The following is a 20,919-nucleotide window of genomic DNA, read 5'->3' on the forward strand; positions in this document are numbered from 1 at the left end:
AATTTGCTTTTAATTAAAGCATTCCGCTCTGAAACCCACGCTCGTATAAAGTGGGCAATTCCTAAGCCTTTTGCATCCTGATATAAAAAAACCCGCGAAAGTTCAACTGCTACTTGAATGCCTTTTCACAGCAAGCACTGAGATAGGGAAGAAGCACTGAATTGTCCAATTTCCATTTTATCCCTAAAATTTTAGAACCTTCTGTTTCATGGCTTACCAATTTTTCTTTTCTTTGTACACCAGGTCTCCGCTCTATAACCAAACAGTTACCATCCAGAAACAGCAGAGTAGTTTTTAATTAATCTCACAGCTGCAAAAAAAAAGTACACCCTGACTGCCATTAGGGCAAGAAATGAGTTTTGGGATAGAAGTGAGAGCCAATTTGATTTTCTGTGGGCAAGATGGAATGCAAATTTGCCAAAGAATTTCCGTGATTAGACAACTGAAGTGTGAAGACATAACCCATTAAGGGGTGTCATGCCAAATTAACATTACCAGCCTTTTTTAATGACCCCTCATTTGTATAATCCTTATTTACACTAGCACCTGGTCACCAATGGATTTTTTTTGCACTCCAAATTCCCAGCAAAAGAGTCCAATTTTATGGAGAAACGGGCCCTTTGATTGCAATCGGAACTTATTCTAAATTTGGCCGATAAAAGACCTTGAAAGAAAAATTTGGAACTTCCTTGGAACTTTTAATTGTAGGTTTCGATGACTACAAGGGTTTTTTTTTGTGGTGGTAGAAATGAGTTGAAATATTTAGAAATTTAAAGCAAAAAGGTTGGTTTGTATTGTCCCAAAGGTCCTTTTTTTTTTTTTTCGGGAAGCAACTAGACTTTCTGGGTTTTTCTTTGAAGATGTTTCACTTCTCATCCAAGAAGCTTCTTCAGCTCTGAAGAAGAGGAACTGAAGAAGCTTCTTGGATGAGAAGCAAAACATCTTCAAAGACAAAACAGGAAAGTCCAGTTGCTTCCTGAAAAAAGCACTTTTGGGACAACCGTGACCTGAAGGACTGAGAACCCCTACAGGCATTTGTTTGTATTCTACTGCACTGTACTGAAAAAACTGGAAGTCACAACTTCCCCCACCCCCTTTTCTCTTCTTTTTGCACTTCTTTTCTCTTTAACTTTCTCGGTTTTTGCTTCTCTTTTATTCTACCTTATAATAAACTTTAACGAAACGCTTAAAAACTAAGAGAAGTTATTTGTAGAAGAGTATATTTGAACCAAAATGAGGCTGGCAGTTCCAGTAAAAAGCACAGAATGAAACGATGCTGACAGATAAAGGCGCAGTGATAGGCTAAAGATTTAAGGAATGATATTAGAAGAATATATTCTAAAAAAATATTTTTTTAAAAATTGGGAAATATATCAAAAAAAAAAAAAAATCAGGTGCCCAAACGGGATCCAAAGCACATTTGTGCATCTTTACATCAGATTCAGAGCAAATTCAGCTTGTCACACAGAATGGTGGTGTGCTTTCACACAACCATTTTGTTCCTGTTGCGTGGAGCAGAAGGCAATTCTCCTGCCTAAATTCTTGGGATTTTAGCTCATATTAATCCACATTTTTTTTTGTAGATTAAACGGATTGGGCCTGTGTACGGGAAGGCTGGTAGGAAGCAAACCCGTTCTCCAAAAAGTTTTTATTTTTTTATAATTTATGTGCGCATTTCTCTCCATTCCACTAAATCCTGATGAAGTCTGCTCTTCTATCTTCTCTGGATTTTTTTTTTTTTTTGTTTGTGTTTTTTTATCCAAGGAGTTTTTTTATCTTCCCCCCTAATCCCACCATTTCTATCAGGACATAATCTCTTTCTCAAATTTACATTTTAATTACAAGGCCAGCCGAACGAGCTAAAATCAATAAAGTCAGCCTTCTCCCCTGTCCAAGTTGCTGTGGAAAACCCAACCTCTCCCTTTCCTTCTATTGATTTACCTCTCTTTAGCACTGTCTGCTTTATCGCTGCAGGCAAATAGGTGCCATTTGGTCAATTTAAAGGAGGAGGAAAAAAGGGAATTTGGACTTTTATTTCATTTTTATTTTTTCCTTCTGCCGGTGAAAGTATCAGGTGACGTATTAACCAAAAGCATTGTTAGTGGTATGATGGAACGTTAAAAATAACGTAAAGGATAGCTTTAAAGTCTGGAAAAAATTGCAATTTTGGAAGCATTTTGCTTAACGTGAAATGGAAAGTCACATAACCTGGGGTAGCAAGAGCAGATGATGCACATATATAGATGGTGAGTCTTTGAGAACTAAACGCAATGAAATTTCATTCTGATGTAGGCTGATTAGTGTACGTTCAAAGTTATTGTCAACAAAGGAAAGGAATAGGAATAGAATAGAATAGAATAGAATAGAATAGAATAGAATAGAATAGAATAGAATAGAATAGAATAGAATAGAATAGAATAGAATAGAATAGCATGCAGAATAGAATAGAATAATTGAATAGAACTGGAATAGAACAATGAAGAATAAATAGAATAGAATAATAGAATAGAACTAGAATAGAATAGAACTGGAATAGAATAGAATAATAGAACAGGACAGGACAGGACAGGATAGGATAGGATAGGATAGGATAGGATAGGATAGGATAGGATAGGATAGGATAGAAAAGAAAGAATAGAATAGAACTAGAATAGAATAGAATAGAATGCAGAATAGAATAGAATAAAATAAAATAATAACTTCTGTTCCATTCTGTTCTGTTCTACTCTACTCTACTCTTCTTTCCAATATCCTATCCTATCCTATCCTATCCTATCCTATCCTATCCTGTCCTATCCTATCCTATCCTGCTTCACAGTCCTTTCCAGCCCTCTCTAAGCGGTTTACAGAGTCAGCCTCTGGCCCTCAACAATCTGGCTCCTCATTTTACCCACCTCAGAAGGGCGTAAGGCTGAGGCAACTTTGAGCCGGTCAGGATCAAACTCCTGTCAGTGGGCAGGGAGCCATCCTGTAATGCTGCATTCTCGCCACTGTGCCACGAGGGCTACACGGACGGAGGAGTTTATCATATTTTCTTTAAAAACAAAACATGAATCAGAAATGATGCAACTTAGCGGAGGTAAATACCCATCTCTCCACCATGCAGGCAGAAATGTATGTCTCTTCTTACTCGGTTTTGGTTCTTTCACTGGACAGCAATGTTTTGGGTGCGTGAACTAATTTTCCAGGTAGCCTTAGAACCACATTCTGTGTACAACGTGAGCTGGGCAAACCCACCTTCGGATGAGGTAGGCATCGTTTTACGCCCAGCTCGGCAATGCTTCTACTGACCAGACTCTCTCCCTCTCTCTCTCTGAGGCCTGGAGCCTGTGTTGCCCACCAGGAAAAATTCGGCAGGGACTGGAAAGAACAGGGCTGCCCCAACATCTCCGTTCTCGTCCCCATCTGTAAGGAAAGAGGAAGAGCTGGATCCCACCTGCGCTGCGGCCACCTGGAAAATGATCCGAGATAAACTGCCCAGGCTGCCCACTGCAGAGGACAGGTAGATAGTAGATGCTGAAGAGGTATCTCTGCCATCGCATTCTCAGGGACAAATCAATGTCACGGAAGCATGTTAGGCCTTAATCACTGTGTAAAGTTGGCCTTTCTTATGTCGTTGTAGAGACGATATTTTAAATCAGGGCATTGTGAACATTTTGGGGGTCCTTGGTGTTCTCTAAGTTTGGGTTTTGTTTTTTTTTCCTTGCAGACATTTCATTACCCAACTAGGTAATGTCATCCGTGCTAGAAGGGAGTAATGGTTGCGGGGGGAGGAAGAGGAGGAGGAGGGGGGAAGGAGGAGGAAGAAGAAAAGGAGGAGGAAGAGGGGGAAGGAGGAGGAGGGGAAGAAGGAAGAGGAGGAAGAAGAGAAGGAGGAAAACGAGAAGGAGGAGGGGGAAGGGGGAGGAGGGGGAACAAGGAAGGGGAAGGAGGAAGAGAAGAAGGAGGAGGAAGGGGAAGGAGGAAGAAGAGGAAGAAAACGAGGAGGAGGAGGAGGAGAGAGGGAGGGAGGAGCTCTTTGGGTTTGGTTTATTATTCCCTCTTGTAGACATTTTATTACCCAACTAGGTAACATCATCAGTGCTAGAAGGGAGTGGGGTTTACTCTTTGTTTTAATTTACAAATGGCTCTCCCTGAGAGTTTTGGTTGGGGGCGTTCCTTGATGAGGTTTGTTTACTGGAACCCTCAGCCAAAGAAGCCACCAACTCCAACAGCCAAACAGCCGCTTAATAGAAGGAGAGCGTGAAGGATTGTTATAATTACGCTTGTTCAAGATGTGAAGGCTGTAAAATTTAGTCCCCCTTCTTAGATCTTGCTTGGGCTGCCTCTCCTCCCAGGAATCCAAAACACAAGAGTGTTGTTGTGAACTCACAATAAACCAGGGGAATTCCCGCTTAGCAACAGGCTGCATCACGCAAATTTCAGCGCACGCTGAAGTTTGGTCATTTTTCTCTTTCCCATTTTTTTTTTCATGCATGTTGTTAGGGATTGTGAACCAACCACATCCAAGGAGCCCAGCGATCAACGCGAAGAGGAGAAAGCCAGAGCTCCCCTGGTCCCTTTTGGACTTGATCTCTTCTACTGGGGCCAGGAGCAACCAACGTCTGGAAAAATCCTCAGGTAAATGGGTCCCAAATAATTTAACACGTTTCCCTGCCTGGAGGTGAACCATTGTTTATGGTGATAGATGCACGCATATTTTACATGCTCAGTTTTTCCCCAACGCCATCACTCTGCTAAACAAATGATTCCCTCAACACTGTCCAACTATTTACAAAGTCTGCATTACGATTACTATTAATTTTCTCATCACTCCTTATCACCCATCCCCTCCCACTTGTGACTGTATGACTGTAACTTCGTTGCTTGTATCCTTACGATTTATATTGACTATTTACTAGTATGATTCGATTGCTTATTGTACCCTTTGACTACCATTAAGTGTAGTACCTTATGATTCTCAACTCTTGACAAATGTATATTTTTTTCTATGTACCCTGAGAGCATTTGCAGCAAGACAAATTCCTTATGTGTCCAATCACACTTGGCCAAGAAAGAATTCTATTCTATTCTATGCTATTCTATTCTATTCTATTCTATTCTATTCTAGTCTAGACCATCTATCTTCCTTCCTACCTCTACCTACCTACTATCTCCATCTATCTACCTTCCTACTTGTCTATGTATCTATCTATCTGTCTTCCTACCTACCTACTACTCTACCTATCATCTCTCTCTCTCTCTCTCTTTCTGTCTGATTTGATTGCTTATTGTACCCTATGACTATCATTAAGTGTAGTACCTTATGATTCTCAACTCTTAACAAATGTATATTTTTTTTCTATGTACCCTGAGAGCATTTGCACCAAGACAAATTCCTTATGTGTCCAATCACACTTGGCCAAGAAAGAATTCTATTCTATTCTATTCTGTTCTATTCTACTTTACTCTACTCCACTCTAATCTATTCTCTCTAGTCTAGTCCATCTACCTACCTACCTACCTACCTACCTATCATATCTCTCTCTCTCTCTCTCTTTCTCTCTGATTTGATTGCTTATTGTACCCTATGACTATCATTAAGTGTTGTACCTGATGATTCTGGACTCTTGACGAATGTATCTTTTCTTTTATGGACACTGAGAGCATTTGCACCAAGACAAATTCCTTGTGTGTCCAATCACACTTGGCCAATAAAAGAATTCTATTCTATTCAAACTTCCTGGGAGAGAAAGAGGGTTCAGATAATTTCTTACCCAAACTGATTCAGCTCAAACAAAGTTCAATGTTTAATTAATTCAGTGTCCAATTCTGTTTATTCATTTGCAGACTGCTTTAGACCGAGAAGGGTAGTGCAAAAATATGAATATTATAATTGGTAGAAATAGGAAAATTGGTGAAGATCAACAACGCTGGCTAAATGTCCAGGAAAACCTGTTCTTAATCCGCTAGGGGGCATAAGATGTCAACAATAAGATTGCATAAAACCATTTTGGACGTCAGAAAGTCGAGTCTTTCTCTTCCTCCCTCTCTTTAAAATAAAATCCAACTTTCAATTTTCATTACCCTTTTTGGGGAGAAAAAAATAACCTTCCCCACAATTAGTGTCTGCTTTGAACCAAGCCCCAAACTTGCTTTCAAAATTCAAAGACCGTTCTCTCTCTTTTTTTTATTTTTTTTTTATTTTTTTAATCTTTTTAAAACATCTCATTAGGTGAACAATGTGTTTCCAGGTTTTCACATTTCCATATAAAGGTGACCATAATTACATACCAGCGTTCGTATCCAAATTTATATCATATTATTACTTATTACCCTTTTCTTTAAATGCTTGCATACATTATTTAACAATATTATCGATATTCTTATTCAATTTCTATATTCATTACTCTTATTTTATATAATCTTATTTCATATTATAGCTTATTTCATTTCTTTAAATATTCTCCTGTCTTATTTAACAATGTTATCCATATTCTTATTCAATTTCTATAATAATTATACACATATTCTTACATCTGCCACATTTGCAATTTTTTCCACGTACAATTATTCCATTCAAAGGTTTTTCCCCCTTTTATTCCCAATACGAGTTTGCCACACCTTTACTTATACATTTACTCCCCATTTACTCCCTTTAACCCATTATAAAAATGTATAAACAATACAGCCATAATAGTTCCTTAACTACTATTAATTAGGCACACATACATATATACATTTTACATCAGATTCCACATGATATTCCCTTTATTATATTCAAATCATATATTTATTCCAAAAAACAGTTGCATACTAACTTTATCTTCCCATTTTAGTAAAGACCATTCTCATAATTACAGAGGAACAAGAGTTGGAAGGGAACTTCTAATCCAGTGGCTGCCAACCGCGAGAAAATTTTTGTGGTCTGCAAAGAATTAATCCAGGCTGCGTGGGAACACAAGGCTGCGCCGCCCACATGGCTGGCGGGAACCCTCCCCACCCAATCACTCCTGACCTGGCAAACTTGCCTGCTAAGTTGCTATCTTTCTTCCACCACCACCCCCAACTATCAGCTGTTCTGCTGTGCCAGGAGATTTAGATTCGGTAGAAAGCAGGAAACCATTGGATTTCTTGCTTTCTAGCTAATCTAAAAGCAGAGCTGAGCCTGAAGCTTCCATTATTCAGTGCAGACTCAGGTAGCCGATGTCAGAAATACAGATCTCTGAGTGAATCTGCGATTCTGTGAGCAACTCAATCTGCCTTCCTGCTTTGCCTGATTTTGGGTAAAAGTTGCTCTTTTTTTAAATAAAAAAAATTCAATATTGACATAAATATTTATAATATTTACATACAAGCCATGCCCAGCCAGTCACATGACCAGCAAGCCACGCCCACAAATTAGGCCACACCCACAGAACCCGTTGTTATGAAATTTGAATCCCACCCCTCCCTCTGTGTGTTTGTGTGTGGCGGGGAGAGGGAGAGGTTAGATCAGATCTCTCTCTCTTTCTCTTTCTCTTTTTCTATCCCTTCCTCCCACCAACGTCAGCAAGCCAATGCCAGTCAAAATTCAGATTAGTAGCCTCCGGGATTTAAAATTATGAGTTTGGTGGTCCCTGGGGTCCAAAAGGTTGGCGACCCCTGATCTAGTCCAACCCCCTTCTAATCAAGGAGCGAAGGACATTCTATATTCTGTCTGGGTTACCGTGGGATGACCGTTTCCACATACCAGGGGTTCCAGATGGCTTGATTTGCTCTTCCATGGTCTCTGACAACATTTGGGACCTTCAGCAAAATCACATACCTCCCATTTCTTCCCCCTGAAATTTTATGCAGCTTTATTCTGTGGAGACTCCAAGACAGCAAATCTAATAACCAAGGAAAGGAAAAGATCTGGAAACGACTCCCTTCAAATAGCACCTGATTGAAGTTAGCTTGTACAGGAAGTCCTCGAATTACAACAGTTTTAGTGACAGTTCAAAATTGCGACAGCACTGAAAACACTGACTTACGACCATTGTTCACACTTATGACCATTGCAGCCTTCCCCAGGGTCAAAATTAAGATGCTTGGAAACTGACTCGTATATTTATGACAGTTGCAGTGTCACATGGTCCTCCTCTTGCGACCTTTTAACAAGCAAAGAAGCTAGAATTGTGTTTGCACAACAGTGGAAAAGGGAAGAGATCCCCACAGATGAAAATGTGATTTAAAAAAATATGAGGATGTGCAGAAATGGATAGACTAACACTTACAATTAAGCAAAAGGAAGAAACTGTATACTTTTGGACATGGGACTAATGATACAAGGGAGGTTTGTTAAAATGAATAAGCTATATTATTATTATTATTATTATTATTATTATTATTATTATTATTATTATAGAACTAATACTAATGTATTGAACATTGTTGTAAATACTTCGATTATTATTTCCTAGAAATATTTGTACCCACAGAACACACTGTTTAACTAAAAGATGGAATTTTTATAAGTTATAAAATAAAATAGAAATTATAAAAAAACAAACAAGCAAACGGGAAGCCGGATTCACTTAACAACGGGGGCAAGAGAGGTCATAAATTCGCTTGACACCTGTCTTGCTTAGCAACAGAAATGTTGGCCTCATTTGAGGTCATATGTTGAGGACCGGCTGAGGTTAAAATAGTTGTATTTGGGCGCACTAAATCCAAGCTTTTATTATTAGGTCTCATCCTGGGCACCCTTTTTTTTGAACTATTACCACCTGGCAGACGGAACAGGATAATAATAAAAACAAGGACAAACAGGCTGAAAAACAGCTTCTATCCCAGGGCAGGAACTCTACTGAATTCCACTGTATAGTGTAATATTCATGCAATATCAGGAGTTTTCCATTCAATGTGTGGAGGGTGAAGGAGGTGTGTTTGTGTTTTATTTTCGTGGTCATGATGTGCACTGAAGACGGTGCTTGATTTCGTTGTACGCGGTGCAGTTGCAAGAAAGCAAACTAAAAATTAGATCTATAAAAGGGCCGAATATCAGGGGGCACGTAGAGGGATTTATATCGGTGTTTTATCATTCCATTTTCTTCTCTCTAGGTTTTCCTCTCAGCATCGCTTCTGGGCGCCCAGCGAGGTGGAAGAAGAAGTAGAAAACAAGGAACTTTCGGGGATGCTCAAAAGCCGCTATATCACCTACGCTGGCACCTTTGAACCCGTGAAGCACAAGTGCCGAGCCCCGATGCCCAGCGGAGGCCTTTGTGAGAGGCAGGATAGATTTAAGGTGGGTGCGAAGGTCGTGTCGGACCCTGTGCAGAAGGTCTCAGCCAACCTTTCTTCAAGGGTGTTAAGAGATCCTGTCCCTATTTCCTCCCCAAGTGCCCTTTCCATGGAAAAATCGTTCCTCGGGACGAATCGGGAAACCCCGTGAACCAAGAGGACCGAGAGAGAGAAGCGAGGAGGCAGTTCGAAAGGAAAGAACAGCAGCCAGGTTGGTGGAGGGGATTCCGTCTCTCGCGGGAATTTACATTAATTTCCGCTTACAGGACGGTGGAACGCCGCAAACTGCTTTGATGGGAGTCTAGCAAATCCGGACACGGGCAGTTCTCGACTTACGACCACAAGTGAGCTCAACATTTCCATTTCTAAGCAAGGCACGGGCTGGGCCCCATTTTACGACCTCCCTTGCTGCCGTTGTTAAGGGATTCCCTGCAGTTGTGAAGTTAGGTGGACCTGGCTTCCCCCATGGATTTGGCTTGTCCGAAGGTCGCAAAATATGACCCCGGGACATTACGACTGTCGTCAATACGCGTCAGTTGCCAAGTGCCTGAATCTTGATCACGTGACCAAGGGGATGATGCAATGGTTGTAAGTCAACGTCTTTCAGGACCTTCATAACTTTGATGTCAACTCGTAAAGCATCCCTGGCTTGCTCTCGAGTTGCCATAAGGAGGAGGGAGCAGGAGGAAGATCTGATGGAGCACTTCGGTTGCTATGACCAGAAGCGCATTCCACGCATGCCTTTCTCCAGACTGTGTCCCAGGTTACCAGAGCCAGCCGGAGAGTCATGTTTTGTACAGCCCGGGAAAGTGTTTAGTTGGAGAATGTGATTTATGACATGCCCTGGGAGGAGGGAGGAAACAGGGTCGTAGCTGGGCAGTAAATTACATAGGGCAGAGTCGACTGCACCTGGGAAAAGTGCCGACATGTTGCTCCTATAAATAATCAGATTTCTTTTGAAACTTGTCTCGAGGCTCATGAATAAATTAGGGCATCCGTTGGAACCCTGACATTTGAATGATCACTAAATGGACTGCTGTAAGTCAAAGACTACCTGGGCTTTCTTTCTTACACCTGCACAAACTAAAGCACCTTGTCATAGATGGAAATTTGAAGAAGTTTCCAATATGAGAAATATTGTCCCTCGCTGAGTTTGCTTCCTTGAAGGAATTCCAGCGATTAATAAATTACATTTTAGATTAGATTGCTTTTGGTGTACAAGTAGTCCTCCTGTTCTGACCCAAGCCTTGTTCAAATCAAACAAACACAAAGCCTGTATAAAAGCAAACCTCTTTTACTGTGGCGCTGTGAATTCTATGCATTCACAGCCAACAGTCATTCCAAACTAATTGTCCCAGATAAGAGCCAGCTCTTTCAAGGTTGCAAAAGGCTGCCAAGAACGAAAGACTAATTGCAGATAAATATCCCATGCCAGAAGTTTCAAAAAACAAACCGGAGTAAGTAGGACTTCAACGAGAACTCTTGAATAGAAAGAACTTATTTGCTTCCTGCAAAGAAGCCAACCCCAAAGGCTAGCTTTTATCTCATATGGGAGGGGCCACCACCTTCCAGCCTTACTCCTGTCCTGACCCAGACCTGGTTCCAAGGAAACAAACACAAAACGGAGATAACAGTAAAACCTGTTAATGATTCTTTATAAATTCCATTCCTTCCGGGTTGAAAGGCTGTTTCAAACTGATTGTCTCTGATAAGAGCGAGTCTTGCCAAGGTGGTGCAAGGCTGCCAAGAACACTAGATAAAGTCATTCAGAAATAGTTCAAACACAAAGAGTCTCCAAACACTAACCAAGAGAATCCGAACTTCCACAAGGCTTGAGTGCAAAAACGTCTTTGCTTCCTGCAAAGAATCCCGGTCTCTCAGGCTGGCTTTTATCCCTTATGGGAGGAGCCATCACATTGCAGCCTTACTCCCGAGTCGCCCGTGCTGGTGCAGCTGCTCTTTCCTTCAAGCAACCCTGTGTGCATGTGCACTTGGCACAGGCTCCTCGGGGTGCTCTTCCTCATTGCTACCAGCCTCCACAATCTCCGAAGGCAGCACTCCACTCCCTGATGGTCCTGGCCCCATCCCTGCACCCCACGCAGGTCCCTCACCTGAGTCCTCGCTCTCTGAGACCTCAGCCATCCACACCTGCTGCCGGTGAACCACAACACCTTAATTTGCATCAGTTTTGTTTAGTGACTGTTTGAAGTTACAATGGCACTTGTCAAAGGGACTTATGACCATTTTTCACACTTAACGACCGCTGCAGCATCCCCATGGTCACATGATCAAACTCAGCCACTTGGCAACTGGCTCGTATTTATGATGGTCACAATGTCCCAAAGTGACAGGATTCCCCCCCCCTTTTGCGACCTGATAACGCAAAGTCCAATGGGGAAGCTGGATTCGCTTAACAATCCTGTCGCTAACTGAACCACTGAAGCAATTCACTAAACAGTGAATGGGGGCGGGGGCAAAACTCACTTGAGACATGTTTCGCTTGGCAGCATAAATTTTGGCTGTGATTGTGGTTGTATATCTTGGACTGCTGTGCTTTCTGGATCATTTTCTAGCTATCAAATGAATAATGGTTGCTTCTCAATTAATCATAGAGAACAGGGGTCTCCGGGCTTGGGAACTTTAAGCCTGGCGGACGTCAACTCCCAGGATTCTGGGAGTCTGCCAGGCTTAAAGTTGCTTTCATGCCCCTGTCAGAGTCTGACTCCAAGGAGGAAGACGAACAGCTGACAGGGAGTGGGAGTGTGGCTCCAGTTGGCTGTGGAGGGAACTGGGAAAGGGCAAAGTCCGGCTGGGCAGAGCAGGGGGGAGGTAGAACAAGGGAGAGGGAATTCGGAGGAAGACCCAGGCCCACCATCCCCTCTTCATCCTAGGGCACGCAGGGGAGGAACGGAGAAGGGAGCAACATGAGTTGCGTGGCTTACAGGGGAGGAAAGGGCCCTGATTCCCTTCATTAGCCACACCTGGGAAGGAGAGTTTAAGAGAGATGCATGCTGCATGCGGCAGCTGCTGGGAACAAACGTGAGTTGATCTTGTGTTGACTTTGATTATCTGTGTTCCTGGCGTCCTTCCAACTGTGTTGAATTATAGCCCTGCCTTCATGTCTGGAATTCTTTCTCTTGCCCTGCAGGATCAGTGAGCTCATTTTACCTTAATTGGACTTGTAGTTACAGTTTTTGTTGACCACATTTTGGACTTGATTCTCTGCAGCCAAAGGCTGTTTACCTGGGAGAGCTTTTCTCCAGCCCAGAAGGTAACCAGGACATTGGGGGCAAAGTTGGAGCTAATAAAGGGACTCCTACGGATGATCTGACTGTGTTACCTTTGTGCCACGCCCCTTTGGGTCATCACAATTGCCAAGGTTGGAGACCTCTGATATAGATGGTTTTTTTTTTTTTCAATTGGAAAGCTTAGACTTCCAGCCAGCAGTGGGGTCCTACCTGTTCCACTAGCAGTTTGGTGGTCGTGCATGCGCGAGTACCTATTTTGGGCACACAGCTTTCCCCGCACCAGTTGAGGTTCTGCTGCACCAATCAGCTGAGAGGATGAAGAAGAGAAAAGTGCGGGAGCAGGTGGAAGGGTCAATTCTGCGTTTTTCTCTTCTTCCTCCTCTCCGCCGATCGTCGGAAGCTTTTTTCCTTTACTACCAGTTCAATCAAACTGGTCTGAATCAGTAGCACATACCACCGGTGGTCTCAGCCCTCTACCCAACGGGGAAGCAGAGCCGGGTCCCCCTGTTAAATGTTGCTTTTATGTCCGGGCATCCCCTGCTGTTGGTGTGTCATAACGCCATTTCTCGACACAATTCGAACCCTCTTCCTTCCTGCCCTCCCCCCCAGAGGCTGCCAAGCAGAGCCCCCCAGGGGTCTTTTGCAAAGGCGAATCCTGAGAGATGATGAAGTCTTTTTCTTTGGGATAGTAAACTGGCACAACTGGGGAATCCTGAATCTGAAAATTCCAGGCTTCCTTGCAAGAAGTAAAACCTACAAATCCATCCTGTGATGACCCAAAGGGGCATGGCACAAAGGCAACATAGTCACATAAGTAAGAAGTGTCCCTTTAGTACCTCCAACTTTGCCCCCTAATGTCCAGGTTACCTTCGGCTGGAGAAAAACTCTCTCGGGAACAGCCTTTAAGTAGAGGAAATTCAGTCTGAAAACAAAGTACGTACAAACTATTAATAAAAATCCGCACAAACCATGCTATAACAATTAACTTGACAGGGGCAGGAGAAGGAATTGCAGACTTGAAAGGCCAGCAAAACACACACCGTTGGGAAGATGCCAGAAACCCAGATAAGCCTCGACAATACCAGATAATTCATTATTTGCTTCCAACAAGTTGTTGTGCGCAGCTTCCCTTTTAAAACACTGTGTTCCCAGCGGCAACTAACGAAGGGAATCAGGGCCCTTTCCTTCCCCATAAGCCAGGCAACCCATGTTGCTCCTTTCTCCGTTCCTCCCTGCATCTCCTAGAATGAAGAGTGGGTGGCCCTGAGTCTTCCTCCGAACTCCTTCTCCCTTGTTCTCCCTCTCCCCTGCTCTGCCCAGCTGGACTTTGCCCTTCTCCAGTTTCTTCCACAGCCAACGGAGCCAGACTCCCACTTCCTGTCAGCTGCTCGGCCTCCCCCTCCAAATCAGATTCCGACAGGGGCACGACACATCCCCTGCACCCATCATGACATCACATGCCCCAATCACCAACCGTCCCAACTTAAGATTTCCCCTCACTTATGTGCAAAATAACATGACCTTGACTTAGAAAAAGAATGTTATTATGTCTGTCTACGTACATACATTCCAAGAAACTCAGATTAAAAAGAAAAACGAAAACTAGGTGGGAGTTTAAGAACAAGGGCCTGACTATTAGCCTTGTGAGCTCTAAAGGAATTCAAAGAAAAAGTCTGAAAAAGTCTCACTTTAACAGGCTCAAACTGTGGCAGCGTGGGAGCATCTGGTCTCAATATGGCTTCCAAAACTGACACATTCATCCTTTCGCAATCGTTCACACAGGAGAGCAAATTAAGGGGCCTCTTTTTGTGTGTGTGTGTGTCAGCCCCGGAGAGAAGATCTGGGTTTTCCCCGCCATCTCAACCCTTTAGCGACTTGTTAACAAACCGGTATGGGGACGAGGCAGCCGCTGGCCAGCCAGATGTGACATACTATCTCTTTTACTAACTACCAAGTATCGATTTCTCCGGACCCCTCGTGAAAGCAAAGCGAGCAAGCGCTATAATTTTCTCTTTTTCCCGGCTGCTAAACCCCGTCACAATGCCCGGAGAGCTTCGAGGACTCCCCTTCTTCCATCAGGGTGGCCGAAAAAAAAGAAAAGGGGAAAAAAAGAGAGGCCCTTTTTCCTGGCACCCGATCGATTTTTTTCTCCCTCCGAGGGCTTTTAAATTGCGCCTTCATTTTCCTCCGGTGTTCATTTCATCTTCAGTGAACACACACTGGCGGTTTGTCCTCCCCCCCCCCGCGCATTGTGTTTAAACAATTGCACCGTTCAGCCGGGTCCCCGCAGCGCCGGCCCTCTTATTTACCGGGAGATAAAACAGTTTAGACAGTTTTTGTTAATCTGGGATTAATTGTTCCTGCGTCTGGGTTTCTTGGCTGCAATACAAAAAAAAGAAAAGAAAGCTTTGTGACCCATTGTGGCTGTGTGTGTGTTTGTGAGTGAGAAAGAATTTGTGATATATTTTTTCCCCTTTCAGACTTTTTCTTTGAGTTCCTTTAGAGCTCACAAAGCTAATAGTCAGGCCCTCATTCTTAAACTCCCAGCTAGTTTTCTTTTTTTTAATCTGGACTATCTGGAACCCTCCACCCCACCCCCAGTCTTTAAAAGAGTAAAGTTTCCCCCCCCTTTGTAAAATTCATAACTATAGTATTATTTATAATACTGAAATGACCCCTCCTGGAGTACAACTGTTTCTCGGTAGAAGGTAGGTATTAATTTTTTTAGGGTTTCTTTCAGAACATTCAGGTATCTTTGTTTTTGTTGCTTGGACCACAAAATCACGTAGTCCAGCTTATTTCTGACGTTTTTCTCGAGTGCCAGCGTTTGGCAAATGTATTGATTTCAATTGTTTGATCTCTCTTCTTATAACTGGATTGACTGGATGGGTGCTGGTGATAGATAGGTAGGTAAGTAGAGAGATAAGTAGGTAGGTAGGTAGATGATGGATAGATGGATGATGGGTGGATAGATGGATGGTTGGATAGATAATGGATGGATAGATGATGGATGGATAGATGATGGATGGATAGATGATGGATGGATAGATGGATAGATAGATGATGGATGGATGGATGGATAGATAGATAGATAGATAATGAATGGATTGATAGATGATGGATGGATGGATGGATAGATAGATGATGGATGGATAGATAGATAATGGATGGATGGATGGATGGATGGATAGATGATGGATGGATAGATAATAGATAGATAGATGATAGATAGAGAGAGAATGAATGGATTGATAGATAATGGATGGATGGATGGATGGATGGATAGATGATGATGGATGGATAGATGGATGGATAGATAGATAGATAGATAGATAGATAGATAGATAGATAGATAGATAGATGATGGATGGATAGATGATGGATGGATAGATGATGGGTGGATAGATAGATAATGGATGGATAGATGGATGGATGGATGGATGGATAGATAGATAGATAGATAGATAGATAGATAGATAGATGATGGATGGATGGATAGATGAGTGGATGAATGGATAGATACTCTAAGCAATAATTGAAAAAGCCATATATTTTCTTATTCTCTCTCAAATTTATATGTTGCCCATCTCACTATCAAAGGATATCTGGGCAGCTCATCTTTAACTTATCTGTTAACTTATCTTTTCATTGAATTTCTGATTATTCATTAGAATCAGCTACTATTTTTTTTTTAAGAGAGCAGAATGCAGAAGTGCCCACATGTCTTGAGAAGGCACCGTGGCAGTGAGCTGGTCCTAATTCATTATTTATTTGTATCCTCATACAAAAATAATACTGTATATTGCAATACCACGAAAAATATCAATTCATTTAGGAGATGAAAATATAACGTTAGGTGGAGCTCTCACCTCACAATCAGGAGGTTGTGAATTCGATCCTGCGGTAGAGGCTCGTTTTGAAATAGACTCTCCTGCTTGGGCAGGGAGTTGGACTAGATGACCTCCAAGGTCCCTTCCAACTCTGTTATTCTGTGAAGTATGCCTATATCATTAGAGAGATACGGCTTCCAAATCAGAGCATCACAAGGAGGTGAGTGATTTGGGGACGAATCACTGGTACAGTGGTCGTATTTATTTGTTTTTATCCTCAGAATGGCGAGATGCCGACTTCATGAGAGAAGTGGAAGCCGCCACGGGCGTCGATCTTGGCTCCTCTCATTTCAACAGAAAAGGGAAAGGAGGGAAAAAGAAAGGGAAGACCAAGAAGAAATACCCCAACCTCACAGACCTGAAACAGGAGGCGAACACATCCCGTTCCCGACTCGGGAAAAGAGTTTTCAACAAGTAAGAGATGCCTTTGGTTGTCGTCTTCTCACGGTCGTTCTTGTGAATGTACTTTGGGTTTCCAGGCTGGGTCCTCCAAAATTTGGCCAGATCTGCCAAGAAAATGGAGCTAAGGTGGACCATGAAGGGGCCACCAAATTTTTGTGGGTTTTGGGGGTGGGATGAGGGTTCATTGAGACCCCACACTCCGTAGAGTAGCTCATTTCGGCAAAATCTGGTTTCTTTTCTGGATCAGACCTTCCTTGGTTTGATACGTAGCATCAACCACCATGATATTGGAGGCATCAAAGCAGGGTTTCTCAACCTGTCATGCCCCTGTGGGAGTCTGAATCCGAGGAGGAAGACAAACAGCTGACAGGGAGTGAGAGTGTGGCTCCATTGGCTGTGGAGAAAAATGGGGGAAGGGCAAAGTCTAGCTGGGCAGAGCAGGGAAGAGGGAGAACAAGGGAGAGGGACTTCGGAGGAAGACCCAGGCCCAGCCCCTCTTCATCCTAGGTCACACAGGGAGGAATGGAGAAGGGACCAACTTGGGTTGAGTGGCTTATGGGGGAGGAAAGGGTCCCGATTCCCTTCATTAGCCATACCTGGGGAGTTTAAAAGACATGCAAGCTGAGTGCGGCAGCTGCTGGGAGCAAACATGAGTTTACCTTGTGTTGACTTTGGTTATCTGTGTTCCTGGTATCTTTCCAACCGTGTTGACTTATTGCCATTCCTTCATGTCTGGAATTCCTTCTCCTGCCCTGCCGGACCAATGACTAGATGACCTCCAATGTCCCTTCCAACTCTGTAAATCTGTTAAATCTGGCTTCCCCGCTGACTTGGCTCACCAGAAGGTCGCAAAAGGGGGTGGCATGACCCCCCCCCTTGGGACCCTGCAACCATCATAAATATGAGTTAGTTGCCAAGCGTGTGGTTTTCGATCATGTGACAGTAACAGTCCTAAGTCTGAAAAATGGTCCGAAGCCGCTTTTTTCAGTGCTGTGGTAACTTCCAATGGTCACTAAATGAACTGTTGTAAGTCGAGGCCTACCTGTGCACCTGGAGCAAAAGCCTTGAAGATTTTCAGTTACTTTTTATGACCGTCGCAGACCAAGCCTGACAGGCCTTTTCTCCCAGAATTGATGGGCTGTGCAAAGAAAGGCATCTTACCTGTCTGAGAGCCCAAGATTAACACAGTTGGAAAGGACCTTGTAGGTCATCTAGTCCAACCCCCCGCCTCCCAAGCAGGAGGCCCTACACCATTTCTGACAGAGGGCAGTCCAGCCCCTTCTTGAAAGCCTCCAGGGATGAAGCTCCCACAACTTCTGAGGGCAGCTTCTGTTCCATGGGTTGATGGTTCCCACTGCCAGAAAATTTCTCCTTATTTCCAGGTTGAATCTCTCCTTGATCAGCTTCCATCCATTGTTCCTTGTGTGGCCTTCAGGTGCCTTGGAAAATAGCTGGACCCCTTCCTCTCTGGGGCAGCCCCTCCCTTAAATATTGGAAGATGCTCTCCTGTCTCCCCTGGTCCTTCTCTTCCCTAGACTAGCCAGGCCCGGTTCCTGCAAGGAAAGCAGCAGAAGCAGCAGAAGTCTCTCTTTCTCTCCCCCAAATTCCCCCAGAAATGAGTCTTTTGCCGGCGCAGCCTCTTGGCGCAGAAGGCCTTGTAGGGTCTCAAAGACTCATTTCTGGCGGAGTTTGGGGGAGAGAAAGAAAGACTTTGGCTGCTTTCCTTGCGTGCAGCCAAAAGCAGAAGAAGGAAGAAGCAGAAAGAAGCAGCTCCGTAGCCAGGCCGGGCGCGTGGGACGAGTGGGGCAAGTTCTCCCCCCTCCGCCCTTTCCCCCCTCCCCTCGTGTTGTTCGCAATGCAAGCGACGCAAGCCTCGTGTTCCCGCGCAGCCGGGATTAATTGCTTTGGGGGGGGACGTTTCTCTGTGGACCACCACAGTTTCCTCATGGACCCCCAGTGGTCCCTGCTGGTTGGCAACCATTGGTCCGTCGGAATCCGACATGATCTGCTCTTCTTCTGAACTGTCCATCAAAATAAGCCGTAAACTTCTAAATAAGGCGAATTTCAGATCGGATTTTAGAAGTTTTTGGAGGGATGGATTTTTTTTTTGGGGTGGTCTTTTTAGTGGACGTTGCAGACGAGACTAATGACTCTGCCTGTGGCTTAGTGTGCCAGGCGTGAGAATCCAATCTTGTCGTGTTTTAATAGGTTTCATGGTTTGCAGCCCTTAAACCGCGGCAGTAACCTTGGCTTCGTATCTAACAGTCCCCAAATTACTTGAAAAGGTGTGAATGATGGCAGCAGTTCTCGGCTCTGCCCATAAAGTGAGGTGGAATCGTACACCGGAGGGAGCTCGTTTCATTTACAGTATCGCAGAAGCCGCGGGGTGTGCTAATGTAAAAGAAGTTACATGACACCCAAGTGTCAAGGCCATTGTGTTGTGCTAAAGGCTCACTTTTCTCCTGCCAATTAAAGTTTCCCTTCCAGTCTCAAACTGTCATCCTGGACTGACAGATTCCCATCCCATCTGCTAACAAGGTTGGTTTCTAAATGCTTCGGATCTGGAAGGGGGAAATCCTGGGGTAGCAGGAAGCTGGCCAATTTGTTAATTTCATTATTTATAGGCTGATGGTCAGCGTTCCAGAAAACCTCCACTCCAACAAATAACTCCCAGACGGGCATTCACTCAAAGTTCCTTTTTTTTTTTATTGGAGTAGTAAACTGGCCCATCTGGGAAATCCCAAATCTGAAATTATCCCTTCAATAAGCAAAATATTGCAAATCCACCCCCATCATTCCATCACATGCCCCAATCACCTGTTGTGGTTCACCGGCAGCCGGTGTAGATGGCAGCGGAATTGGACAGTGGGGAAGAACAGGGTCCAGTCTGGGAGTCTAGAGAGAACTCGGTCCTGCATCTGATGCAGAGATGGGGCCAGGACCATCTGGGAGTGGGGTGCTGATTCTGGAGCCTCCGGAGTCTGGCAGCAGCGAGGCAGAGGAACAAGGGAAGCCTGTTCCCAATGCGCGTATGCGCAGAGCTGCCAGAAGGCGAGAGCAGCTGAGACAAAAGGGGCGACTCAGGAGTAAGGCTAGGAGGTGATGGCCCCTCCCATAAAGGGATAAAAGTCAGGCCAAGATGACGAAGCCTTTGCAGGAAGCAAAGTCGTTCGATCGGTTCCGAGTCCTCCTTGAAGCTCCGTGTACTCTGTTGGTTTTTTTCTGTTACTTTGGTTGGTTTCTTTTCTAGTTCATTGTGTTTTTGGCAGCATTCCACAGCAGTGAAAGGTGTGTGCTTATCTTGGGGAACTGTGTGAGCTTAATTCCAGCTGGGAATGAAAGCAATTCCCAGCGTTGCAATAAAATAGGTTTTTGCTTTTAAAACAAGTTTGTGATTAATTACGTTTGATGAAACCTGGGTCAGAACAATACTGGCACACCTGGGAAAACTCGAACCTGAGAGTTCCGGGTTTCCCTCCAATAAGTAAAAAATTACAAATCCACCCCCTGCCCCCATCATTCCATCACGTGCCCCAATCCCCATACGTCCCAACTTGGGACGTCCCCTCACTCAGGTGCAGAAACAACATGACCTTGACTCTAAAGAAAAAATGCTATTGTGTCTAACCACATACGCTCCATGAAATTCCCCCCTCCCATCTTCCCAGGCTCAAGAACGTGGCAGTGTTAACCAGTGCTCCTGGTTAGCTAATACAGCTTCCAAAGCTGACTCTGATTGGGTTTGTTGGCCACTCCATCTCGGAGCAAATATCTCAGAAACAAAATATCCAGGTGATACTTCGATCCCACCAGGGTTGGGATGCCTCTCTGATGCCCTGATCTATAAATGGTTCATTCACGACTAGCATCATTGTTTGCTCTAATCAGAGCGGTGCGGTGGCCTAGAGGTGGAACTTTTGCCTCATAATCAGGAGGCTGTGAGTTCGATCCTAGGTAGAAGCAGATATTTCTCTCTCTGGGCACACTGAGGATATATCTGTTGAACAAAACTCCACATTGGTGACAAGAAGGGCATCTGGCCAGAAAAAACACTCTGCTAGCTCCATTCAGATGCCCAGATTCCATCCCGCAAGGGATCATGGTGTCGTGAAATGAAGATGATGATCATGGTTTGC

General features: G+C 43.9%; 1 protein-coding gene across 1 annotated transcript in view; it reads left to right on the forward strand.

The window, feature by feature from the left end:
* The window catches only part of UVSSA (UV stimulated scaffold protein A), a 50,805-nt gene that overhangs the window by 28,434 nt on the left and 1,452 nt on the right, over positions 1-20,919 (forward strand). Inside the window, exons 9-13 of the mRNA XM_087938074.1 lie at positions 3,319-3,502; positions 4,486-4,620; positions 9,064-9,247; positions 9,343-9,454; positions 16,603-16,795. Of these exons, the coding sequence (XP_087794200.1) occupies positions 3,319-3,502; positions 4,486-4,620; positions 9,064-9,247; positions 9,343-9,454; positions 16,603-16,795 (808 nt within the window). The remainder of the gene's footprint in view (positions 1-3,318; positions 3,503-4,485; positions 4,621-9,063; positions 9,248-9,342; positions 9,455-16,602; positions 16,796-20,919) is intronic.

This window comes from Pseudonaja textilis, chromosome 8 (assembly GCF_049901715.1).
Source record: "Pseudonaja textilis isolate UNSWEBS1 chromosome 8, rPseTex1.2, whole genome shotgun sequence".
NCBI classification, from domain to species: domain Eukaryota; kingdom Metazoa; phylum Chordata; class Lepidosauria; order Squamata; family Elapidae; genus Pseudonaja; species Pseudonaja textilis.